The sequence below is a fragment of the Ambystoma mexicanum genome, chromosome 1q (assembly GCF_040938575.1).
Source record: "Ambystoma mexicanum isolate Mex_15411 chromosome 1q, UKY_AmexF1_1, whole genome shotgun sequence".
Classification (NCBI taxonomy): Eukaryota; Metazoa; Chordata; class Amphibia; order Caudata; family Ambystomatidae; genus Ambystoma; species Ambystoma mexicanum.
In genome coordinates, this window is record NC_090922.1 from 1,528,152,877 (window position 1) to 1,528,173,176 (window position 20,300).

Sequence of the window (20,300 nt, forward strand, 5' to 3'; positions counted from 1 at the left end):
AATGAGAGATTGCAGTTAAGACGAGCACAGCAGGATCCAATGGAATGGTTGGATGCATTGTACACAATATTGCGACAACTTGCCTCCACGTGCGCATTCAAGGACGAGGAAGGGGAAATTACAGGACGAATAATCCGGAAATGTGTCTCTCCTCCCAGCTAAGGAACCGGAACTGCCACTGATCTCTTCACTAGGATTGGCTACGGCTCAGAGACTGGCATGCACAAGGACAAATCACATGGAGGATGGCATGAAAGAAGCATGCAGTCAAGGGGATGCCGTCGAAGAGCTCCAGGGGAAGCGGCAAGACAGGGCCACAGGCCCAGCAGTGAGCAGTCTGGAGGGTCCCTGCCACAGTCTCAGGAATGGCCACCAACTGGGTGATAGTGCGGACGGTGCAGCAAGATAACTCCCGCCATTCCAAAAAATAACACTTCAAGCTAGAGGACATTCGCCAGAGAGGGCGTCGCATCCCTGGACGCCCCGGAAGGAGAAGGGAACCTGGAAGAACGTGTTGAACCCCTGGATGTGTGCTTCACCTCAGCTCTATCAAATGAAACAACCGGTAAACGCAGACAGCCATTCCGTGCAGTAAAAATACTCTCCACCAAATGTCCCTATGCTCGTCGACAAAGGGGCATCCCCTAATGTGATGCCAATGGAGCCATTTGGAAAACTGGAACCCATGCCCACATTAGCGGTTCACAGAATTAGAATATTCAGATATGTGGGTACATTTTTCACGCAAGTACTGCCTGACTGCATTTCCATGCCAGCAACATGTTATGTCATGTCAACAGCTACAGACACATTGCTGATCTACAACACAGCTGAGGATTGGGGGTTGCTGTACTTAGCATATGCAACCAACATAGACAACCTCCGATTGGAATTTCAATACATCCCAAGGCATAGGGTGCCCACGAGGTCAAGAGTGGTGCGGTGGCGGCATAATGATACAATTCAACCTGTGGCCGAAGGCAACACTGCATTCACTTTCATTCACAGCAAAAGGTCGAAGAGGAGCTCAGAAGGCTGGAGCTGGAAGACATTATTGAGAGAATTGATTGCCCTGCACCATGGGTATCCCCAATAGCTGTAGCAGCTAAACGCAAACAACCTGGGGCCCTACGAATCTGCGTCAACATGCGAATACCAGATAGAGCAATCGGAAGAGAGCGTCACTCAACACAGACTCTTGATGACATTCTGGCGCAGCTGGACAAGGCTGAAATATTATCCACCATCGGTTACCATAAGATTTAGCTACAGCCAGTGGTCGTAGTGGGCCGGAGTGTTTGGGAGCAGTGCTCCTCATTTTTTTTCAATGTTTTATTGTTCCTATACTTTTATTTTAAAAATAAACCATTCCGAAAGCGTTTACTTTTAAAATAAAAGTGTAGGGAAAAGTTAAAACTTGCATTTCAGTGCACTACACTGAACATTCCCTTAAACAGCGTGTGTTTTGGCGGTTTTGGAATGCGCATGGTTGCAGGCGTGGCGATGAGGTTTGTGGGGAGCGGGGGTAAGCTAGCAAGGAGCATAGTTATGATATGATATGACATTTATAACACACCTGTACACAAGTGTTTCCACTACTTCTTTTCGTCCACTTCGACCATTCTCGACACCAGGACTCAAGATCCATAATTACAGTTTCGTTGCATGACAATTTAATCTGATAGAAGATATTGCGTATTGTTCTGCAGCCAGTGAGAGGAGTGCTAGATGGTCTGGAAGGCATGATTAAGGATGAGTGATGACATGGGGCTCAAATATGCAAAGACCAAACAGGAATATCTGAGATGATTGAAAGTAGTAGTCCTGAAATTACAACGTAAGCTTTGCACACTCGGAGAGTAAATGTGATTTCTGAAAAGAAAAAGTTCATTTTTTCAGCTTTGTCTTTCAGGACACTGGCACATCAGCTGACCTTCAAATGGTGGAAGTGTTTGAGTCCCCCAAATCTTCAACAGATGTGAGAAGTTTCTTGGGGATGATTAATTGTTGTGGGAGATTCGTTCCCAACCTTGCATCGATTATGGAACTTCAATCTAGACCGACGTTCAGTGGCAGTGGACATCAGCTGCACACAAAGCATTTGAAGATGCCAAGTCAGCATTAGCCAAGGACACTACAATGGCATTTTTCAATCCCCGTCAATCCCCATCACTACTCTGAAGTCCTGGGGGATGTGAGCCCAGCAGGGCTGCGAGCAGTTTTAGCCCAAGCGGATGCAGATAGTGTAAGACATCCCATCGCTCCAGCCAGCAAGGTTCTGATTGTCACCAAAAGGCAGTACTCACAGATTAGGTGAGAGGCTATGGTGGTATTGTGGGGCGCTGCCACTTCCACCTATATGTTTGTTTTGATGCCAAATCATGGTGGTCACTGATCACACGCCATTGCTGCCGATACTTCAAGGGTCGGCACTGTGACCTCCACTGCGATTGGAAAGATGGGTGCTGCAGCTGCAGGACTATGCGGTCACTCTTCTGTGGGGTTTAATCAACGGCCCCAAGAAACAGAACTGAAGGGCCCGCTTGAAAAATGGCCCGCCAGCCTTCATAAAAAAGCTTGACACTGAAAATGGGCCTCTTAGGGCATACTGTGGGGGTTTCTGCAATAACACAAGGAAGTGCTATGTGGAAAAGGGCTATCTGTCATTAAAAAAGGAAACACAGCCTTTTAATTCACAGTGGCAGGAGAAATGCAAAGGTCCTTTTGACATGAAAAGTAGGATTTTCAAACACTGACACTAAAACGGCTTTGCATGAGTGTTCACAGTTTTAAAGCAAGACGTGAGAATAATGTTCCCCTGCTAACATAAAGATGTCAAGGAAAAGACCTAGTGTGTGTTGACAAAATGGAATGTATAGTATGCTTCAAATGTGAAATACCAGAAACAATTGAAAAGGAAAATCCACTTTGTTTCCATGGGTCACATGAATATTTCACTTAGGCCTGAGGCAGACCCTTTTGCTTGTTGTTGGTTAGACTTCACAAAGGACTCCCCCACTGCAGGCCTATTGGCCCTCTGGTCTGGAAAGATAATTATTTTAAAGCTTCTGCAATCCAGCTATTCACGATCTGCAACCCACCCACTTCAAACAACAGAAGGGCAAATGGCCTAGCCAGTGGGTGACTGGAATGTGGGGAGGAGCTGTACAATCAAGGAAAGCTGAACTCTGAAAAAAATACAAGAAAAGAGAAGGTTTGCAGATCAAAATGTTAGTCAACTTTAGATAACAGGTCACATGCTGACCAGGAATGGCAAATGGCTCCGATTTGCAAACAAATTAAGATTTCCCATTAGTTTAAAGGGACTATCATAACTGATGCATTTTTCTCAGCAACCACAATTCATATTGCATTCATTTAAGTGTAATTTTTAAGATCATTTCCAGACGATTCTGTTGAAATGAAATTCATCCACCTGTGACTTAGGGAATTTTAAAGGCAAGCTAAAATGTGCTTCTGGCTCTGAAAATGTACTGAATTTAAGAGTTGGTGAACTGGTGAAGAATAAAATGAAATTATGAAAGCTCATACCCAGTGTAGCCTGTAATTTAATTGGGTATTCCTATTTTTCCTGTTGACCCCGACTTCTTTAAGGAAGATAAGTGTCCTTCTCCCTAAACTAAATAAATCCCTAAACTGCCAACTTCCCCAACACAGGCCTTTAAGTGGAGGGTGGGGTTCTGATAATCCAATATTCCTAAATCATCCCCATTTTACCATCCAACTTCCCCAAAACAGGACTTTCAGTGGAGGGTGGATGGGGGCCTAAACATCCAAAATTCTTAATCATTCCCCAGTTCACTGTCCAATTTCCCCAACAGGCCTTTAAGTGAGGGGTGTCTGAAATTAAACTGCTAAATCACCCTGTGTTTATTTTAAAGAAAAAGTGCAGGTGAAATAATAATTGCCATATGCATTTGTACAAATGTGTAAACCATACTGCTACTCCTTTTTAAGCACGCAGGAAAATCAAAATTATACAGCACTACATATGTAAATTGATTTTGTTCATTGATCAGTGTTGAGTATATGTTGAATTGAAATCGGGATAAAGTAAAGTATTGTGATTTCTGTTTTTCCCAACCAACGTGTGATTTATTTAGGTAAAACGAAGTTTAATTATGTGCCACAAAGAAGGTGTCGTGTGTAGTTTTAGTGCGATCTCCATTACTTATTATTCCAATAAATATATTTCCAGTACACCGGCCTGGTTTTTGGCTTATTGGTGGCACAGGGGGAGGGATCCAAGGGGCAAGAGATGAATCTGAAATAGGGCTGAACAAAGAATTGACATTAAACTGTTTGTTGCGTGACACCTTGATTGGGGAGGGAAGGAACTCCTTGTGTTGAGGGTGATCTCTCAATAAATGGTTACACTTCACTTTGAGACAGGGGTAATAAACCCTGCCGACTACTTATCCCGCCACCCAGCAACATCCAGACAAGAGATGGATAGGAAGTGGAGGAGAAACAGAAGGGCTTGTAAACATGGTCACCAGAGCGACAATGCCCAAATCCATGTCACTCGCAGACATAGCAAAGGCAACCAAACCAACCAGCTCTGGGGAATGCAATTGGTGGTCGATGAACTCAGAGGTGCTCAGTGGAAAATCTGTTGGTGAACCTTGGGCATTGCACAATAGACACACACGCATTCATTAATGGCAACATATTCCACATGTCCAGGCGTGAGCAAAACTAAAACCCGCCTTGGAGAAAAATTGTAGTTTCCCAAACTTGAGAAACAGGTGGACATCATGATAGCAAACTGCAAGTAGTGCCAGGCAGATGGAAACAGCCCAAAGCCACCACTGATATCTGGGCTGCATTTAAAGACCCCAAACAGAGGTCCCTTTCACATGAATGGCAGGATTTTAAACACTAAAAAAAACAGGCCAGCCTTTGTTTTGGTTTTTCAAGTACAATTAAAAGAGCCATGTGGAAAGGGGCCTACCTGTCATTACCAATAGACACGCAGCATTTTAATTTACAAAAGAAGGAGAACACAAAATTCCCTGTTACATGGAAAACAGGATTTTTAAACATTGAAAACAAAAACAGCCTGCACATGTGTGTGCAAATAAAAAAGGCTTGCAAAAGTGGGAAAAAAAATATCACAGCTCACAGAACAATGTCAGGAAAACAAAACATGATGTGTTTGTTGACAAAATCAATGCATATTATGTTTCACTTACAAACCCCAGTGACATTTGAAGAGCCACTTTGTTGTCATGGAAAATGAAAGCCCAAGGCAGACCCTGTTTCTGGCTGTGGGCAAAACTTCACAAAAAAAATCTCCCACGTCCAGCCTGGATGTCACTTCTCCCATCTAATGACCACCCGCAATAAAAAATGTCCTGCTAAAGGCATCAAAATTCAGTGTTCTCCAGACCTGCTGGCTATGAAACCAGGGACTTCAAGGAAAGTCACCCTTGGCTGGAGCACGACCAATATCTGTGAACATGGGGGCACCCACTTCAAAGAGCAAGCTTCCAACACAAAGCAGACTGATGAAGGTACCGGCGGACCCAGTTAAAACTAATGGCCAGAAGCAGAAATGGCCATTTGTCCCACAGGATGATTCACAATTAAGTTAAAAAGGACTATTATCATTTAGGCCTTTTCTTCAGCAACCATAATGTAGATTAATTTCATTTTTGTACTATTGTTTATATAATTTCTAGGCAATATTAGGGATATAAAATGCATCTAGTAGTCACTCTGGGAACAGTAATGGCCAATTAGACTAGGTTTCGGACTGATCTGAACATGTTCCAAATGTGGGAGTTGGTGAGTGGGTGGAAAATGAAATTAGGAATATACTTAATAACTTATATCTTCATAATTGTTGTACTTTTTATGGACATGACTGAAATGTGCCACATGGCCACGCTACATCGTACGGATTTGGTGATCGGCTTATCTAATTCTCCATGATTAGCTAAATCAGAACATTTGTTTGGTATGGCAGATGCTAGTAAAATTATGAAGTTCTGATACATAACTAGTTTTTGATAAAAAAAAGTTGAAAGGAGAACAATGGATTATGGCAAATGGGAATACACATATGTTGCTCTAGACACCTAAACCAATCCTGACTTGGAGGCTGGGTTTGGGCGGAGAGAGAAGGGTAACTGTCCAATCCTAGTGGCAGGAATTATTGCATGGTACATCCCCGAGATTGTAAAATTGGTGATGTCATTGCTGCTATATAAGGCGGACTGCACTAGTAGAGAGACAGAAAAAAGGAGAAAGCCAGGAGGACAGAGAGAAGTGACAAACCATCAGGAAGGCTGCTGAAACTTCCCATCTGACAGCTGTAAGGAGATACCAGAGGATATTGCTAATAGTGCATCTGGGTGGAGCTTTCTATTTCTAGGAAGGCCTCAAAGCTGTCTGGGTCTTGTGGTGGAGAGCGGGAGGCCATCTTTGAGAGTGGAGTGACCAGACCCCTGCCCTATCTTTCCAGAGAGTCCTGAGATGCAGCTGGCTATCCTGAACCTTAAACAGAGGCTTGCTTTGTAAGTAGAACTAAGCCCTGGAAATCCAAAAGGTGGAGGGAGTCTACTTGCCGTGAATCCTTTCCCTTTATAGTGAGTAGGGGGGGGCTGTGTAAATCCTTAAAGAAGAGGGGTGTATTTATTCTTAAATGTAAGAGGGATCTGAAATCCAAAATTACCCAAAGCATTCCTATTTTTTTGTCTGACTTCCCAACGTAGACCAAAGCAAGGGGGTGGTGGCCTGAAAAAAAAATGATGAATCAACCTGTGTTTCTTTTAATCCAAAGGGTTGGGCAGAATGATATTATTGATCAGTGTCATTGTGAAGTGACATTGGCAGAAAATGTACAATAGTGATTGTGTTCTTTTTAACTCACTTTTGGGATTTATTTATGCTGAGAGAAGTTGATTGTGTTGTGTCACGGATAAAGTGTTGTTTTTTACATTTTCATGCTAATTTCTATTACTTTTAATTCAAGTAAATACCAATATGTTTCCCGTACACTGGGCTGGTTCTTGGATCATTGTTAGCTTAGGGGCGAGGGATCCAAGGGGCATGAGATGTGTCTGAGAAAGGGCAAACAAAAAGAATCTGTTAAACAGTTTGTTGAATAACCACTTACGTGGGGAGGGAAGGAACTCCCTGGGTTGACGGTGGCTTCTCAATAAACCGTTACAGATAAAATCACCACAGTGAGCATGGACTTTGGAACAATACAGCAGAACAGGAGATTATGAATAGTTCTTGACATGTTTTCCAGGTATCATGTGCAACAGAGGTGGTAACATGAGACGTTGTGGACATATTCACCCCACAGGGCTTGCCACATTCTGTTTGAATGGACAACCGTCCTTCATTTCAGAGGGCTAATATTAAACATTGCTGCGTCACCCATGTTGGCCCAGAGTCAATGGGGTAAGGATCGGTTTTGCGTACACGGAATAAAATGTTCAGGGGTGCCACACACTTCCACCGGCGTGTTGCTGGTGGAAGCATTGCTAGAAAGTAAAGTCTGATCGACAATACCAGAATTGCCCATGAGAGAGACAGCAGATATAGATGTGTCTGAAGTGTGTGAAAGACAGAGAGCGGGCAATGAAAGTGAATGCAGGCGTAGACACCTTGTACCAACCCAAATACAAGTGGGAGGGAAGACCCTGTTAAGAATCAGAAGAATCGCTCAGAAATTGAGGTGGTCCATGGACAATAACAAGAAGAAAAGGGTCTATGGTCACGAGCTGGCGACAAGGTGAATAAGGGAGCCGCAAATACGCCGGGTTCAAATGGCTTTCCTCTGAGGGTCTAGATATCGAGCAGGATGGAGAAAGAGAACTTGGTGTCCCAGCAAGGGGGTGGAGGGTGACATCCAGGCACCTGATGAGGAGGTCAAAGAACGTGACATGAGAAGGGGCACACCTATCCGAGGACAGCTGAGGGACTATCACTGTGCAGAGCGATATGCCAAAACAGAACATCAGAGATTGCGTTCCAGATGTGACATGACTTTATAGTGGTCAATTAAAGCAATAGTGCACGGTTATCCAGAATAACTCTTCAGAAGGACGTTGCAAATAGAGTGATTCTTTGGGTTATTGATATGCGTTTTGCTTATGGTTGGTTTAGGGTGTTGTGACTCCCTTTGGAGTAACGTACTGCGGATGTGATGTCAGGCGAGTTAATAACACAACCATGCCAGTTTTGAGGCGTAGCGAATAGCACCAAAGACCTTCGTCCAAGTGTATCCCTTGAGCCGGCCCTTCCCTGAGCTCCTAACACTCTAGCAGGGCACCACTCCCAACTCCAAATCCCTTTAACCTAAGGGATCTGCAACCTTTGGCTCGCCAGATATTTTGAACTAGAACTCCCATCAGCCCTAACCAGCATAGTCAACAGCAAAGGGATCATGGGAGGCGTAGTCCAAACATATTTAGAGCCAACGATTAAAGACCCCTGAGCTAAGGGAACTAAACGCTTGACTTTATTTGGGGCTGACTGCTTTTAAAGACATTTAGTTGGCGTTTAGATGCTGTAGGCACTTGTGGTTGAACAAAGTTTTGTTGGGCAAGTAATGTGAGTGAACTCCATTTATGAAAGAACACAACTAGAAATACATTTAAAAAGGCATTCTTTTCTAAAGAGTAAGGAGCTGCGAATGTGCTTAAGATAAGCCTTGCGGAAGGCAGGAGCTCATTATTACTATATCAGTAAAATGAGTGAGTGTGGCTAAAAACATACACCTTACAATGATGAACAATGAGAGCAGGAGGTGTTATTGAATACTGTGCTAGTGGCCATGGTAAGTGTAGCACTGTCTAAATACAACATGTTAATGTTCACCTCATGCACGAATGATTCATGTATCATTAAGAGGCACATTTTACAATTGAACAATAAATTGTGTATTCAAACATTTTATACTTCACAAAATAATCTTCTAATTTGAGCAAAAAACTCCCTCTGTGAGTACATAGACTGCCTTCTTTCACGATGTTAAGCACTAGATCTAAGGGTATAACCAGCGAAGGCTCATAGTGAGATTTAGGAACATTGGACACCACTATTAATGATTACAGAAAGAAATCAGGCTATTCTCAAAATGGTGTTGGGTGTCCTGCAGAACTCTGTACACTTTGAAACGTTTGTGATACAGCATTAATGCTAGTGCCGAACTTGATGGAGGGGTTGCCCACCAAAACGTCGCAAACCCGGATGGGCACGCCGCTGGCATGAATCCAGGCCAGCACGCGAGCCTAGATGGTGGAACCCTTTCTTCATGGAATCTGGGTCCAGAGATCTTATCGCTGGCCTTCCCTACCCTCCGGGTCCACCTTTAGTTATCACATGTTTACAATCAGAACAAGCTCTCCAATGTTTACAGTGTGTAAACAGTGTACAGTTGTTTTGATACGGAAGCTTGTATAGCTCGCATTGCATGTGGTATTTGTGCAATCATTGGGAGAGCTCACCATCTGCTGATTGTTGAGTTGGCCTAAGTGTTAGCCATCCATTGCCTTTGAATGTCTTTTTTGAACATGTATGTGACACGTGTTTTGTGAAGATTTGGTAATATTTCAAAAGGACTGCAGTGTACTTGATTCTTTGCCGTTCTTAAAAAGTGTGCAATGCGTACAATGTGTGTTGAGTTTACAGTGTTTACAGTAGCCAGGGTGGTGTGCAAGGAACGGAGGAGTGCCGTTACGTGCAAAACAGACTGTGCCACCAGGGGGCTGCCTTCACCTGCTTCCGCAGAGGTGCTGCCCACAATGTTGGTATTAGAAATGGCCCGCCTCCTGGATTCAGGGCCCTACCAAGTTTCAAACTATTCCGTTCCGGATACAAGCTGTTTTGTTATTTGAGTTTTCCTTGATTGTATGTTGTTTATGTCATCCTAGTCATTTTACATTTTAAATGCTACTTATTCTTTTTGTAAATTGTATTTTTGCCCACTTACCTGGTGGTTCATTGCACTGTAACTCAATGAAATACAACTGACCATGAGCTGCAGGAATGCACCCCCCCTGCCCACCCAAGCCTCCGGAACCGCTATGAACACACTTCCGGGTCACAATTCCAGCAAGCAAGTATGAGGCCACTGGGGAGTAATGGGGTCCTACCTGTGTTGCACTGGAGTCCACTCCAGCCGGTCGCGCACGAGCACCCGTACGGGTCGGGGAGGCAGAAGTTCAGGCCTTGGCAGCTCTGGTCCTTGCAAACTTCCTGGCAGTTGGGTCCAAACCTCCCGTCACGGCAGGCTGCAAAGGAGTGGCAACATGTGTGAATCTTCCACTGTTGGTCAGTGACCAGGATCTCCTGCCACGGGTGCGCGCCTGCGAGGAGCATACCTGTGGCATACCTGTGGTGCATGGGGGTCCATATTATCCAGGACCACCCACCTCAGCCAGTCCAACAATCACATGGGCAGGGACCCTTATCTTGTATTAGACCACTTCTTACTTGGCATGATAGCACTGGGCATGGTGATGCCTGCCTGGCATAGCAAAGCTGACCTGGCACTGGGGTCCTTATCCCACTAGCGCAGACGGGAACTGGCCTGCACTAAAGAGGACCAGGATCATCAGCTTGATGGGCACACGCAGGCGCCATGCGATGTCATGTTAGAGGAGCGGGCAGGCGTGAGTATACAGGGCTGCGAGACGTGCAACCCGAGGATTGAGGAAGAACCCGAGGATTGAAGAAGAGTGTATGAGAGGGCAGTGAGGCGTGAAACCCGAGGATTGAGGAAGAGTGTATCACAGGGCTGCAAGGCAAGGGACCCAAGGATTGAGGAAGAGTGTATCAGAGGGCTGCGAGGCGTGGGAACCGAGGATTGAGGAAGAGTGTATCATAGGGCTGTGAGGCATGGGACCCGAGGATTGAAGAAGAGTGTATGAGAGGGCTGTGAGGCGTGAAACCCGAGGATTGTGGAAGAGTGTATCACAGGGCTGCGAGGAGTGCGACCCCAGGATCAAAGAAGAGTCTATCACAAGGCTGCAAGGTGTGAGACCCCAAGCTCAAAGAAGAGTGTATCACAGGGCTGCGAGGCGTGCAACCCGAGGATTGAGGAAGAGTGTATCACAGGGCTGCAAGGCAAGGGACCTAAGGATTGAGGAAGAGTGTATCACAGGGCTGCAAGGTGATGGACCCGAGGATTGAGGACGAGTGTATCACAGGGCTGCAAGGCGAGGGACCCGTGGATTGAGGAAGAGTGTATAACAGAGCTGCAAGGCGAGGGACCCGTGGATTGCAGAAGAGTGTATCACAGGGCTGCAAGGTGAGGGACCCGAGGATTGAGGAAGAGTGTATCACAGGGCTGCAAGGCGAGCGACCCGAGGATTGAGGAAGAGTATCACAGGGCTGCAAGGCGAGGGACCCAAGGATTGAGGAAGAGTGTATCACAGGGCTGCAAGGCGAGGGACCCGTGGATTGAGGAAGAGTGTATCACAGGGCTGCAAGGCGAGGAACCAGAGGATTGAGGAAGAGTGTATCACAGGGCTGCAATGCGAGGGACCCGAGGATTGTGGAAGAGTGTATCACAGGGCTGCGAGGAGTGCGACCCCAGGATCAAAGAAGAGTCTATCACAAGGCTGCAAGGTGTGAGACCCCAAGCTCAAAGAAGAGTGTATCACAGGGCTGCGAGGCGTGCAACCCGAGGATTGAGGAGGAGTGTATCACAGGGCTGCAAGGCAAGGGACCCAAGGATTGAGGAAGAGTGTATCACAGGGCTGCAAGGTGATGGACCCGAGGATTGAGGACGAGTGTATCACAGGGCTGCAAGGCGAGGGACCCGTGGATTGAGGAAGAGTGTATAACAGAGCTGCAAGGCGAGGGACCCGTGGATTGCAGAAGAGTGTATCACAGGGCTGCAAGGTGAGGGACCCGAGGATTGAGGAAGAGTGTATCACAGGGCTGCAAGGCGAGCGACCCGAGGATTGAGGAAGAGTATCACAGGGCTGCAAGGCGAGGGACCCAAGGATTGAGGAAGAGTGTATCACAGGGCTGCAAGGCGAGGGACCCGTGGATTGAGGAAGAGTGTATCACAGGGCTGCAAGGCGAGGAACCAGAGGATTGAGGAAGAGTGTATCACAGGGCTGCAATGCGAGGGACCCGAGGATTGAGGAAGAGTGTATCACAGGGCTGCGAGGCGAGGGACCCGAGGATTGCAGAAGAGTGTATCACAGGGCTGCGAGGCGTGCGACCGCAGGATCAAAGAAGAGTCTATCACAGGGGTGCGAGGTGGGAGACAGCAGCATCAAAGAAGAGTGTATCACAGGGCTGCGAGGCGTGCGACCCCAGGATCAAAGAAGAGTGTATCACAGGGCTGCGAGGCGTGCAACCCGAGGATTGAGGAAGAGTGTATCACAGGGCTGCAAGGCGAGGGACCCGAGGATTGAGGAAGAGTGTATCACAGGGCTGCAAGGCGATTACCCGAGGATTGAGGAAGAGTGTATCACAGGGCTGCAAGGCGAGGGACCTGAGGATTGAGGAAGAGTGTGTCACAGGGCTGTCAGACGTGCAACCCGAGGATTGAGTAAGAGTGTATTACAGGGCTGCAAGGCGAGGGACCCGAGGATTTCAGAAGAGTGTATCACAGGGCTGCGAGGCGTGCAACCCGAGGATTGAGTAAGAGTGTATCACAGGACTGCAAGGCGAGGGTCTGAGGATTGAGGAAGAGTGTATTATAGGGCTGCAAGGCGAGGGACCCGAGGTTTGAGGAAGAGTGCATCACATGGCTGTGAGGTGTTGGACCCCAGTTTCATGGAAGAGTGTATCACAGGGCTGTGAGGCATGGGACCCCAGGATCATGGAAGAGTATCACAGGGCTGCAAGGTGTGAGACCCGAGGTTTGAGGAAGAGTGTATCACAGGGCTGTGAGGCATGGGACCCCAGGTTCATGGAAGAGTGTATCACAGGGCTGCGATGAGCCATGAGACAAGCAGTGGGCTCTTTTCCTCCCTCTTCATAGAGCAGTGGAGAGTTCCCATACCTACTTTGGGAAGGCTGGCAGAAAAAGGATGGGAGGACCAGACCCTGCCCCAGCGATCATGGTCCTTCCAACCTCCTAGACCCATCCTCTGCACCCAGTGCCACTTGAAACCATGCCAAAGGGAGAGGAAGCTTAGGAACGGTCAGCACTTGTCATACATTGGCAGAACCTGGACACGGGTGGCTATATGTGGCATAGTGGCGTATGTTGTATGTACCGTGGCATTTGAGGCTCCACGTGGCATATTAAGTTAGCACCTGGACTTTTGGAGCTATATTTGAGATAAGAGCTTTTAGTTGGCATAAGATAGAAGCATTGGCACACTTCAGACTGTCCTTGGCATATAATGGACTACGCTATGCATACCAGGCTGTATATGGTAACTAAGTGGCGTGTGAGACTATAAATACATAACATGGCAGCCAGATGAGTGAGGCAGGCGTATGAAATCAGTGCCCCTGGGGTTTGTGGTTTCTACTGGCTGTACTTCGGGCCTATCATGGCTTCAGAAATGGAAAATGGGGCCAGCCCATTCCAAACATTATTAGGAACTAAAATAATGTTGAGCCTGATATAGTATTTTTAATCTTACACTTTATATTGTTTTGAAAACATCTCTGATGTCACTGGGTGTGGTGTTGTTAGGGTCATAGGTCATGTGACATCACTTTCTGTGACTTTCTGTGATGTCGACAGGGTTAAAGGTCTCAAAATGCCACTTGCTCTGATGTCATCAGTCATGAGGTGTTACATACATTATTGCTAACATTTTGGTGAATCAGTGTACGGGTGTGTGTACATTCAGGGTTCATGGTGATGTGTGGACAGAGGATAGACAGATAGAGGTGTTTTAACACAAGTATCAAGGTACAGGCGTTCAGCACGGCCAAGACTGCACTTGGGGTTGAGAATAAGTGCATTTGCCAATAAAAGCCCTTCAGGTGTTCATTGCCATTAAGACTGAAAGCAAATACTCTAAATCCCATGGAAAATCGGTATAAAAATAGGTTGACATTGTCATCTCTCTAATCTCAGTTTATATGGGTGACATCATCATCTCCCTAATCCTAGTTTATATGGATGACATTGTCATCTCTCTAATTTTAGTTTATAGGGATGACATCATTATCTCTCTAATCCCAGTTTATATGGATTACATCATCATCTCTCTAATCCCAGTTTATTTGTATGACATCATCTATCTAATCCTAGTTTATATTTAATCTAATCCTAGTTTATATTGATGACATCATCATCACTCTAGTCTTAGTTTATATGGTAGACATCATCTCTCCAATCCCAGTTTACATGGATGACATCATCCTCTCTCTAATCCTAGTTTATAAGAATGACATCATCATCTCTCTAATCCCAGTTTATTTGTATGACATCATCATCTCTCCAGTCCCATTTTATAGGGATGATTTCATCATCTCTCTAGTCCTAGTTTATATGGTAGACATCATCTCTCTAATCCTAGATTATATGGATGACATCATTATCTCTCTAATCCTAGTTTATATGGATGACATCACCATCTCTCTAATTCTAGTGTTTATGGGTGACATCATCATCTCTCTAATCCTAGTTTATATGGATGACATCATCATCATATCTTGAATCCCAGTTTATATGGTTGATATCATCATCTGACTAGTCCCAGTTTATATGAATGACATCATCATCTCTTCAATCCCAGTTTATATGGATGACATTATCATCTCTCTAGTCCTAGTTTATATGGTAGACATCATCATCTCTCCAATCACAGTTTACATGGATGACATCATCCTCTCTCTAATCCTTGTTTATAAGAATGACATCATCATCTCTCTAATCCCAGTTTATTTGTATGACATCATCATCTCTCCAATCCCATTTTATAGGGGTGATTTCATCATCTCTTTAATCCTAGTTTATATGGTAGACATCATCTCTCTAATCCTAGATTATATGGATGGCATCATTATCTCTCTAATACTAGTTTATATTGATGACCTCATCATCTCTCTAGTCCTAGTTTATATGGTAGACATCATCTCTCTAATCCTAGTTTATATTGATGACATCATCATCATCATATCTTTAATCCCAGTTTATATGGTTGATATCATCATCTGTCTAGTCCCAGTTTATATGAATTACATCATCATCTCTCTAATCCCAGTTTACTTGTATGACATCATCATCATCATGACATCATCATCTCTCCAATCCCATTTTATAGGGATGATTTCTAGTCCTAGTTTATATGGTAGACATCATCTCTCTAATCCTAGATTATATGGATGACATCATTATCTCTCTAATCCTAGTTTATATGGATGACATCACCATCTCTCTAATTCTAGTGTATATGGATGACATCATCATCTCTCTAATCCTAGTTTATATGGATGACATCATCATCATATCTTTAATCCCAGTTTATATGGTTGATATCATCATCTGTCTAGTCCCAGTTTATATGAATTACATCATCATCTCTCCAATCCCAGTTTATATGGATGACATTATCATCTCTCTTGTCCTAGTTTATAAGAATGACATCATCATCTCTCCAATCCCATTTTATAGGGATGATTTCATCATCTCTCTAATCCTAGATTATATGGATGACATCATTATCTCTCTAATCCTAGTTTATATTGATGACATCATCCTTTCTCTAATCCTAGTTTATAAGAATGGCATCATCATCTCTCTAATCCCAGTTTATTTGTATGACATCATCATCTCTCCAATCCCATTTTATAGGGATGATTTCATCATCTCTCTAGTCCTAGTTTATATGGTAGACATCATCTCTCTAATCCTAGATTATATGGATGACATCATTATCTCTCTAATCCTAGTTTATATTGATGACATCATCATCTCTCTAGTCCTAGTTTATATGGTAGACATCATCATCTCTCCAATCCAAGTTTACATGGATGACATCATCCTCTCTTTAATCCTAGTCTATAAGAATGACATCATCATCTCTCTAATCCCAGTTTATTTGTATGACATCATCATCTCTCCAATCCCAGTTTACATGAATGACATCACCCTCTCTCTAATCCTAGTTTATAAGAATGACATCATCATCTCTCTAATCCCAGTTTATTTGTATGACATCATCATCTCTCCAATCCCATTTTATAGGGATGATTTCATTATCTATCTAGTCCTAGTTTATATGGTAGACATCATCTCTCTAATCCTAGATTATATGGATGACATCATTATCTCTCTAATCCTAGTTTATATGGTTGACATCATCATCTCTCTAATTCTAGTGTATATGGATGACATCATCTCTCTAATCCTGGTTTATATAGATGACATCATCATCATATCTTTAATCCCAGTTTATATGGTTGATATCATCATCTGTCTAGTACCAGTTTATATAAATGACATCATCATCTCTTCAATCCCAGTTTATATGGATGACATTATCATCTCTCTAATCCTAGTTTATATGGATGACATCATCATCTCTCTAATTCTAGTGTATATGGATGACATCATCATCTCTCTAGTCCTAGTTTATATGGTAGACATCATCTCTTTAATCTTAGATTATATGGATGACATCATCATGACTCTGATCCCAGTTTATATGGTTGACATCATCATCACTCTAATCCCAGTTTATATGGTTGGATAATGGGGATCAACCTTACAAATATGATATGATATGATATTTCATTCATAGTGCGCCCATACACAAGTGTTTGAAGCGCGACGAGGCGGGGGGAACACGCGGGACAAGACAACGATCTTATTAGGCCCAGTGATATTGAGATTGCGCAAGTGCAGGGTAGAGGAAGGGGGAAAAGTGCTGGAAGAAGGGGAGGGGATGAAGTGCCAAGGGAAAGGGAGGAAGATAAGTGCAGGACATAGGACATACATATGAAACAAGAAGTGCAGCAACAGGTGGCAGTGCAAGTTAAGTGTAGTACGATAAGTTATGGATAGTGTAGGTAGGGAGGCGGTAGAGTTACAGATACAGGCCCAAGTGCAGGGTTGCCGGGGGCAGTGCAGGTGTGCAGCTGGGAGGACAGGGACCTGGGCCCATGGTTCAGAGGGTGGCCAGGTAAACCAGTGCAGTGACTGATAGGCGATCAGCAGAGAAGAGGAAGAGAGAAGACAGAAGCAAAGAGGAAGGTCTTGAGGTTCTTCTGGAGGTTCAAGTTTCAGGGAGGCAGAGAGGCTATTCCAGAGGGAGGCCCCAGCTGCGGAGATAGATCTGCCCCCAACTCTCTGCTTGGAGAAGCGTCTGACCCTAATGGAGTTGGAGGAGGAGGAGCAAAGGGAAATAAACTAAACGATGGAGTTGGACAACACTCCTACAGAAGTCCTGCAGGTCCAGTTCTGCAGACCGATACTCATTATGAATTGGGGTGCCCATCACTTTGCTTCTGAGTAGAAACGGGGTGCTTCCCACCGCTGATCAGTGTCAAAGAGTGCATTCTTGTAGCAAAGTGAACCAAATCCCACCTGTTGCCAAGATATTGAGTGGCAGGATGGCCCCACCCACTCTTAAAGACATATACACCCTTTGATGACCCCTGCAGTGTGGGGTCCCAATGCTTTGATAGGGCATCACATGATTAATGCACAGAGCACCAGTATTCTTGCCCCATGGGGTATTCTGGTCTTGTTGGCATTGGCCCCTGCCCGGGCCTATCGTACTCACCCTTCTCACAACGGGTGCCCATGAAGCCAGGGGGGCAGATGCACTCGCCAGTGATGTCATGACAGCGGCCCCCATTCAGACAGTCGGGGCATTCCTTCTCGCACGTGGACCCCCATTTCTTTGCGGCGCACCCTGTGCAAAAGAGAAGATGAACATTAGGGAGGGGGTCTCCAAACAGAAGCGGTTCCCTTCTGCAGGACTTCCAATATAAAGGCACTGCCTGGCTGTGATAGAGGGAGCTTAGCTGAAGCGTGTCCTCTCGTGCCCCCGGGGCACACTGCCTAGAGTTCCCGGGAGAAGGCTGGGGGCAGCCATGTCCAAATGAAGGAGGGAAAGGGAGCAAGATCCCTGCCTAGCATTGCCCAGGACCCCAAGTGGAATGAGGCCATCATTAGCCTGCAGTGCAGGCATGCACAGAAAATGCACGAATTCCAGGGTGCCAAATAATGCAGTGTTCGGTACCTTCGGGGGCTTAAGTTAGCCTTCCCCAAAGCCCGAGGGCTTGGATTCTGAAACTGGACCTAACGTGATGCTCCATAACTTGACAAAACAAACTAGTATAGCAGACCAACGCAACATAACATGTCCCAGTAGCTTAACACAAAGGGGCGTGTCATTATATAACATAGTGCCCCATACCAACCCTAACATAGCACAGCATGTCAAAGCAGGGCAGAGGATTTCATGTTATGGGGTTTTATCAATCATGTGTACCGACCGTATGGTACGATGCAAACACATGACAGCATAACACACATAGCATAAGTCAACATAGCAAATAAAATGGCGTAGCATACCCAAACGTAGTATACCACAACATTACATGACTGCGACTACAACGCACTCTCGCCCTCTCCCTCTCTCTCCCACTGTCTCTCTCCCTCTATCTCACCCCCTCTGTGTCTCTCTCTCACTCCCCCTCCCTCTGCATCTCTCTCTCCCTCACTGTCTCTATCCCTCTCTCTGTCTCTCTCCACCTCTCTCTCTTAACCCCTCCCTTCGTCTCTCTCTCACTCCCTCTCTCTCTGTCTCTCTCTAGCACCCCCTCGAATCCCTCTCTCTCTTTCTCTCTCTCTGCATCCCCCCTCTCTCTCACCACCTCTCCCTCTGTCTCTTTCTGTCTCCCTCTCACCACCCTCCTCTCTCGCTGCCTCTCTCTCCCCTCGCTCCATCTCACTCTGTCTCTCTCTCACCCCCTCCCTATCTCTCTCTCACCACCTCTCTCTCTGTCTCTCTCTCCCCTCGCCCCCTCTCTCTGTCTTTCACCCCCTCTCTTTCTCTCAGCCTTCTGTCTCTCCCCTCTCCCTCTCACCACCCTCCTCTCTCGCTGCCTCTCTCTCCCCTCGCTCCATCTCACTCTGTCTCTCTCTCACCCCCTCCCTCTCTGTCTCTCTCTCACCACCTCTCTCTCTGTCTCTCTCTCCCCTCGCCCACCTCTCTCTGTATTTCACCCCCTCTCTTTCTCTCAGCCTTCTGTCTCTCCCCTCTCTCTCTCATTCCCTCCCTCTCTGTCTCTCTCTCACTCCCTCTCTCTCACCCCCTCTCTCTCTTCTCAATCCCTCTCTCTCTCTCTCTCTCTCACCAACCCCTCTCTGTCTGTCTCTCCCCCCTCGCTCCCCCTCTCTCTGTCTCTCTCCTTCCCCTCTGTCTCTCCCCTCTCTCTCGCCCCCTCCCTCTCTGCCTCTCTCTCCCCTCGCTCCCTCTCGCTGTCTCTCTCTCCTCTCTGCCTGTCTTTCTCTCTCTCATCATCTCTCCCTCTGTATCTTTCTGTCTCCCCTCGCTCCCCCTCTCCCTGTCTCTCTCCCCTCTCTCTCGGTCTCTATCTCTCCCCACTGCCTCTTCCCGTCTTTCTCTAATTCCCTCTCTCTCTGTCTCGCCCCGCGCTCCCTTTCTCTAGGTCTCTCTCCCCCTCTCTCTCTGTCTCCCCTCTCTCTCTCTCTCTTCCCATCCCTCTCTTTCTTTCTCTCACTCTCTCTCTGCCTCTCTCTCCCCTCTCTGCCCGTCTTTCTCTCTCTAATCATCTCTCCCTCTGTATCTTTCTGTTTCCCCTCGCTCTCCCTCTCTCTGTCTCTCATTCCCTCTCTCTGTGCCTCTCTCTCACCCCCTCTCTCGCCCTTATCTCCTTCTGTCTCTCTCTCTCACACCCCTTCTCTCCCTCTCTCTCGCCCTCCTTTTCCCTAGAACAGAACTCAGATAGATGGCGCCTTCAGGGCACCGTCTACACAACCACAGAACAGGACATTAGGGATTGTAAGACTATCCTGTGCAGAGATCATGAAAGGGTGGACAAGAAAAGAATGGGGGCCACAAAGAGATGGGCAAGTTGCCTCCATTTGGCAAATAAATGGTCTTCTTGCAGGGACACCTGCCAGAGCAAAGGGTGGGCCAGTTGATATCTACGATTGCTTCTGTTGGAGCACCCCCAGGTCAGGATGGGGAGTGTGCTTGCATCACACATTTCCTATGAGCAGAAAGCCCAGGGATAACCTTACACTGACACCTTCTGGCTATCGCTTGCACTTGTGCCTAGCAAAATAGTAGCACAGCCCCTGGTCTCCAGCCCAAGGTCAGCCCTTATGCCACCCTACAGGACTTCCCAGGATG

The 20,300-nt window shown here is 45.9% G+C and overlaps 1 protein-coding gene across 1 annotated transcript in view; it reads right to left on the reverse strand.

Annotated features, from left to right (window-relative positions):
• The window catches only part of TIE1 (tyrosine kinase with immunoglobulin like and EGF like domains 1), a 538,492-nt gene that overhangs the window by 264,042 nt on the left and 254,150 nt on the right, over positions 1-20,300 (reverse strand). Inside the window, exons 5-6 of the mRNA XM_069642443.1 lie at positions 17,697-17,828; positions 10,137-10,274 (exon numbers count right to left, since the gene is read on the reverse strand). Of these exons, the coding sequence (XP_069498544.1) occupies positions 10,137-10,274; positions 17,697-17,828 (270 nt within the window). The remainder of the gene's footprint in view (positions 1-10,136; positions 10,275-17,696; positions 17,829-20,300) is intronic.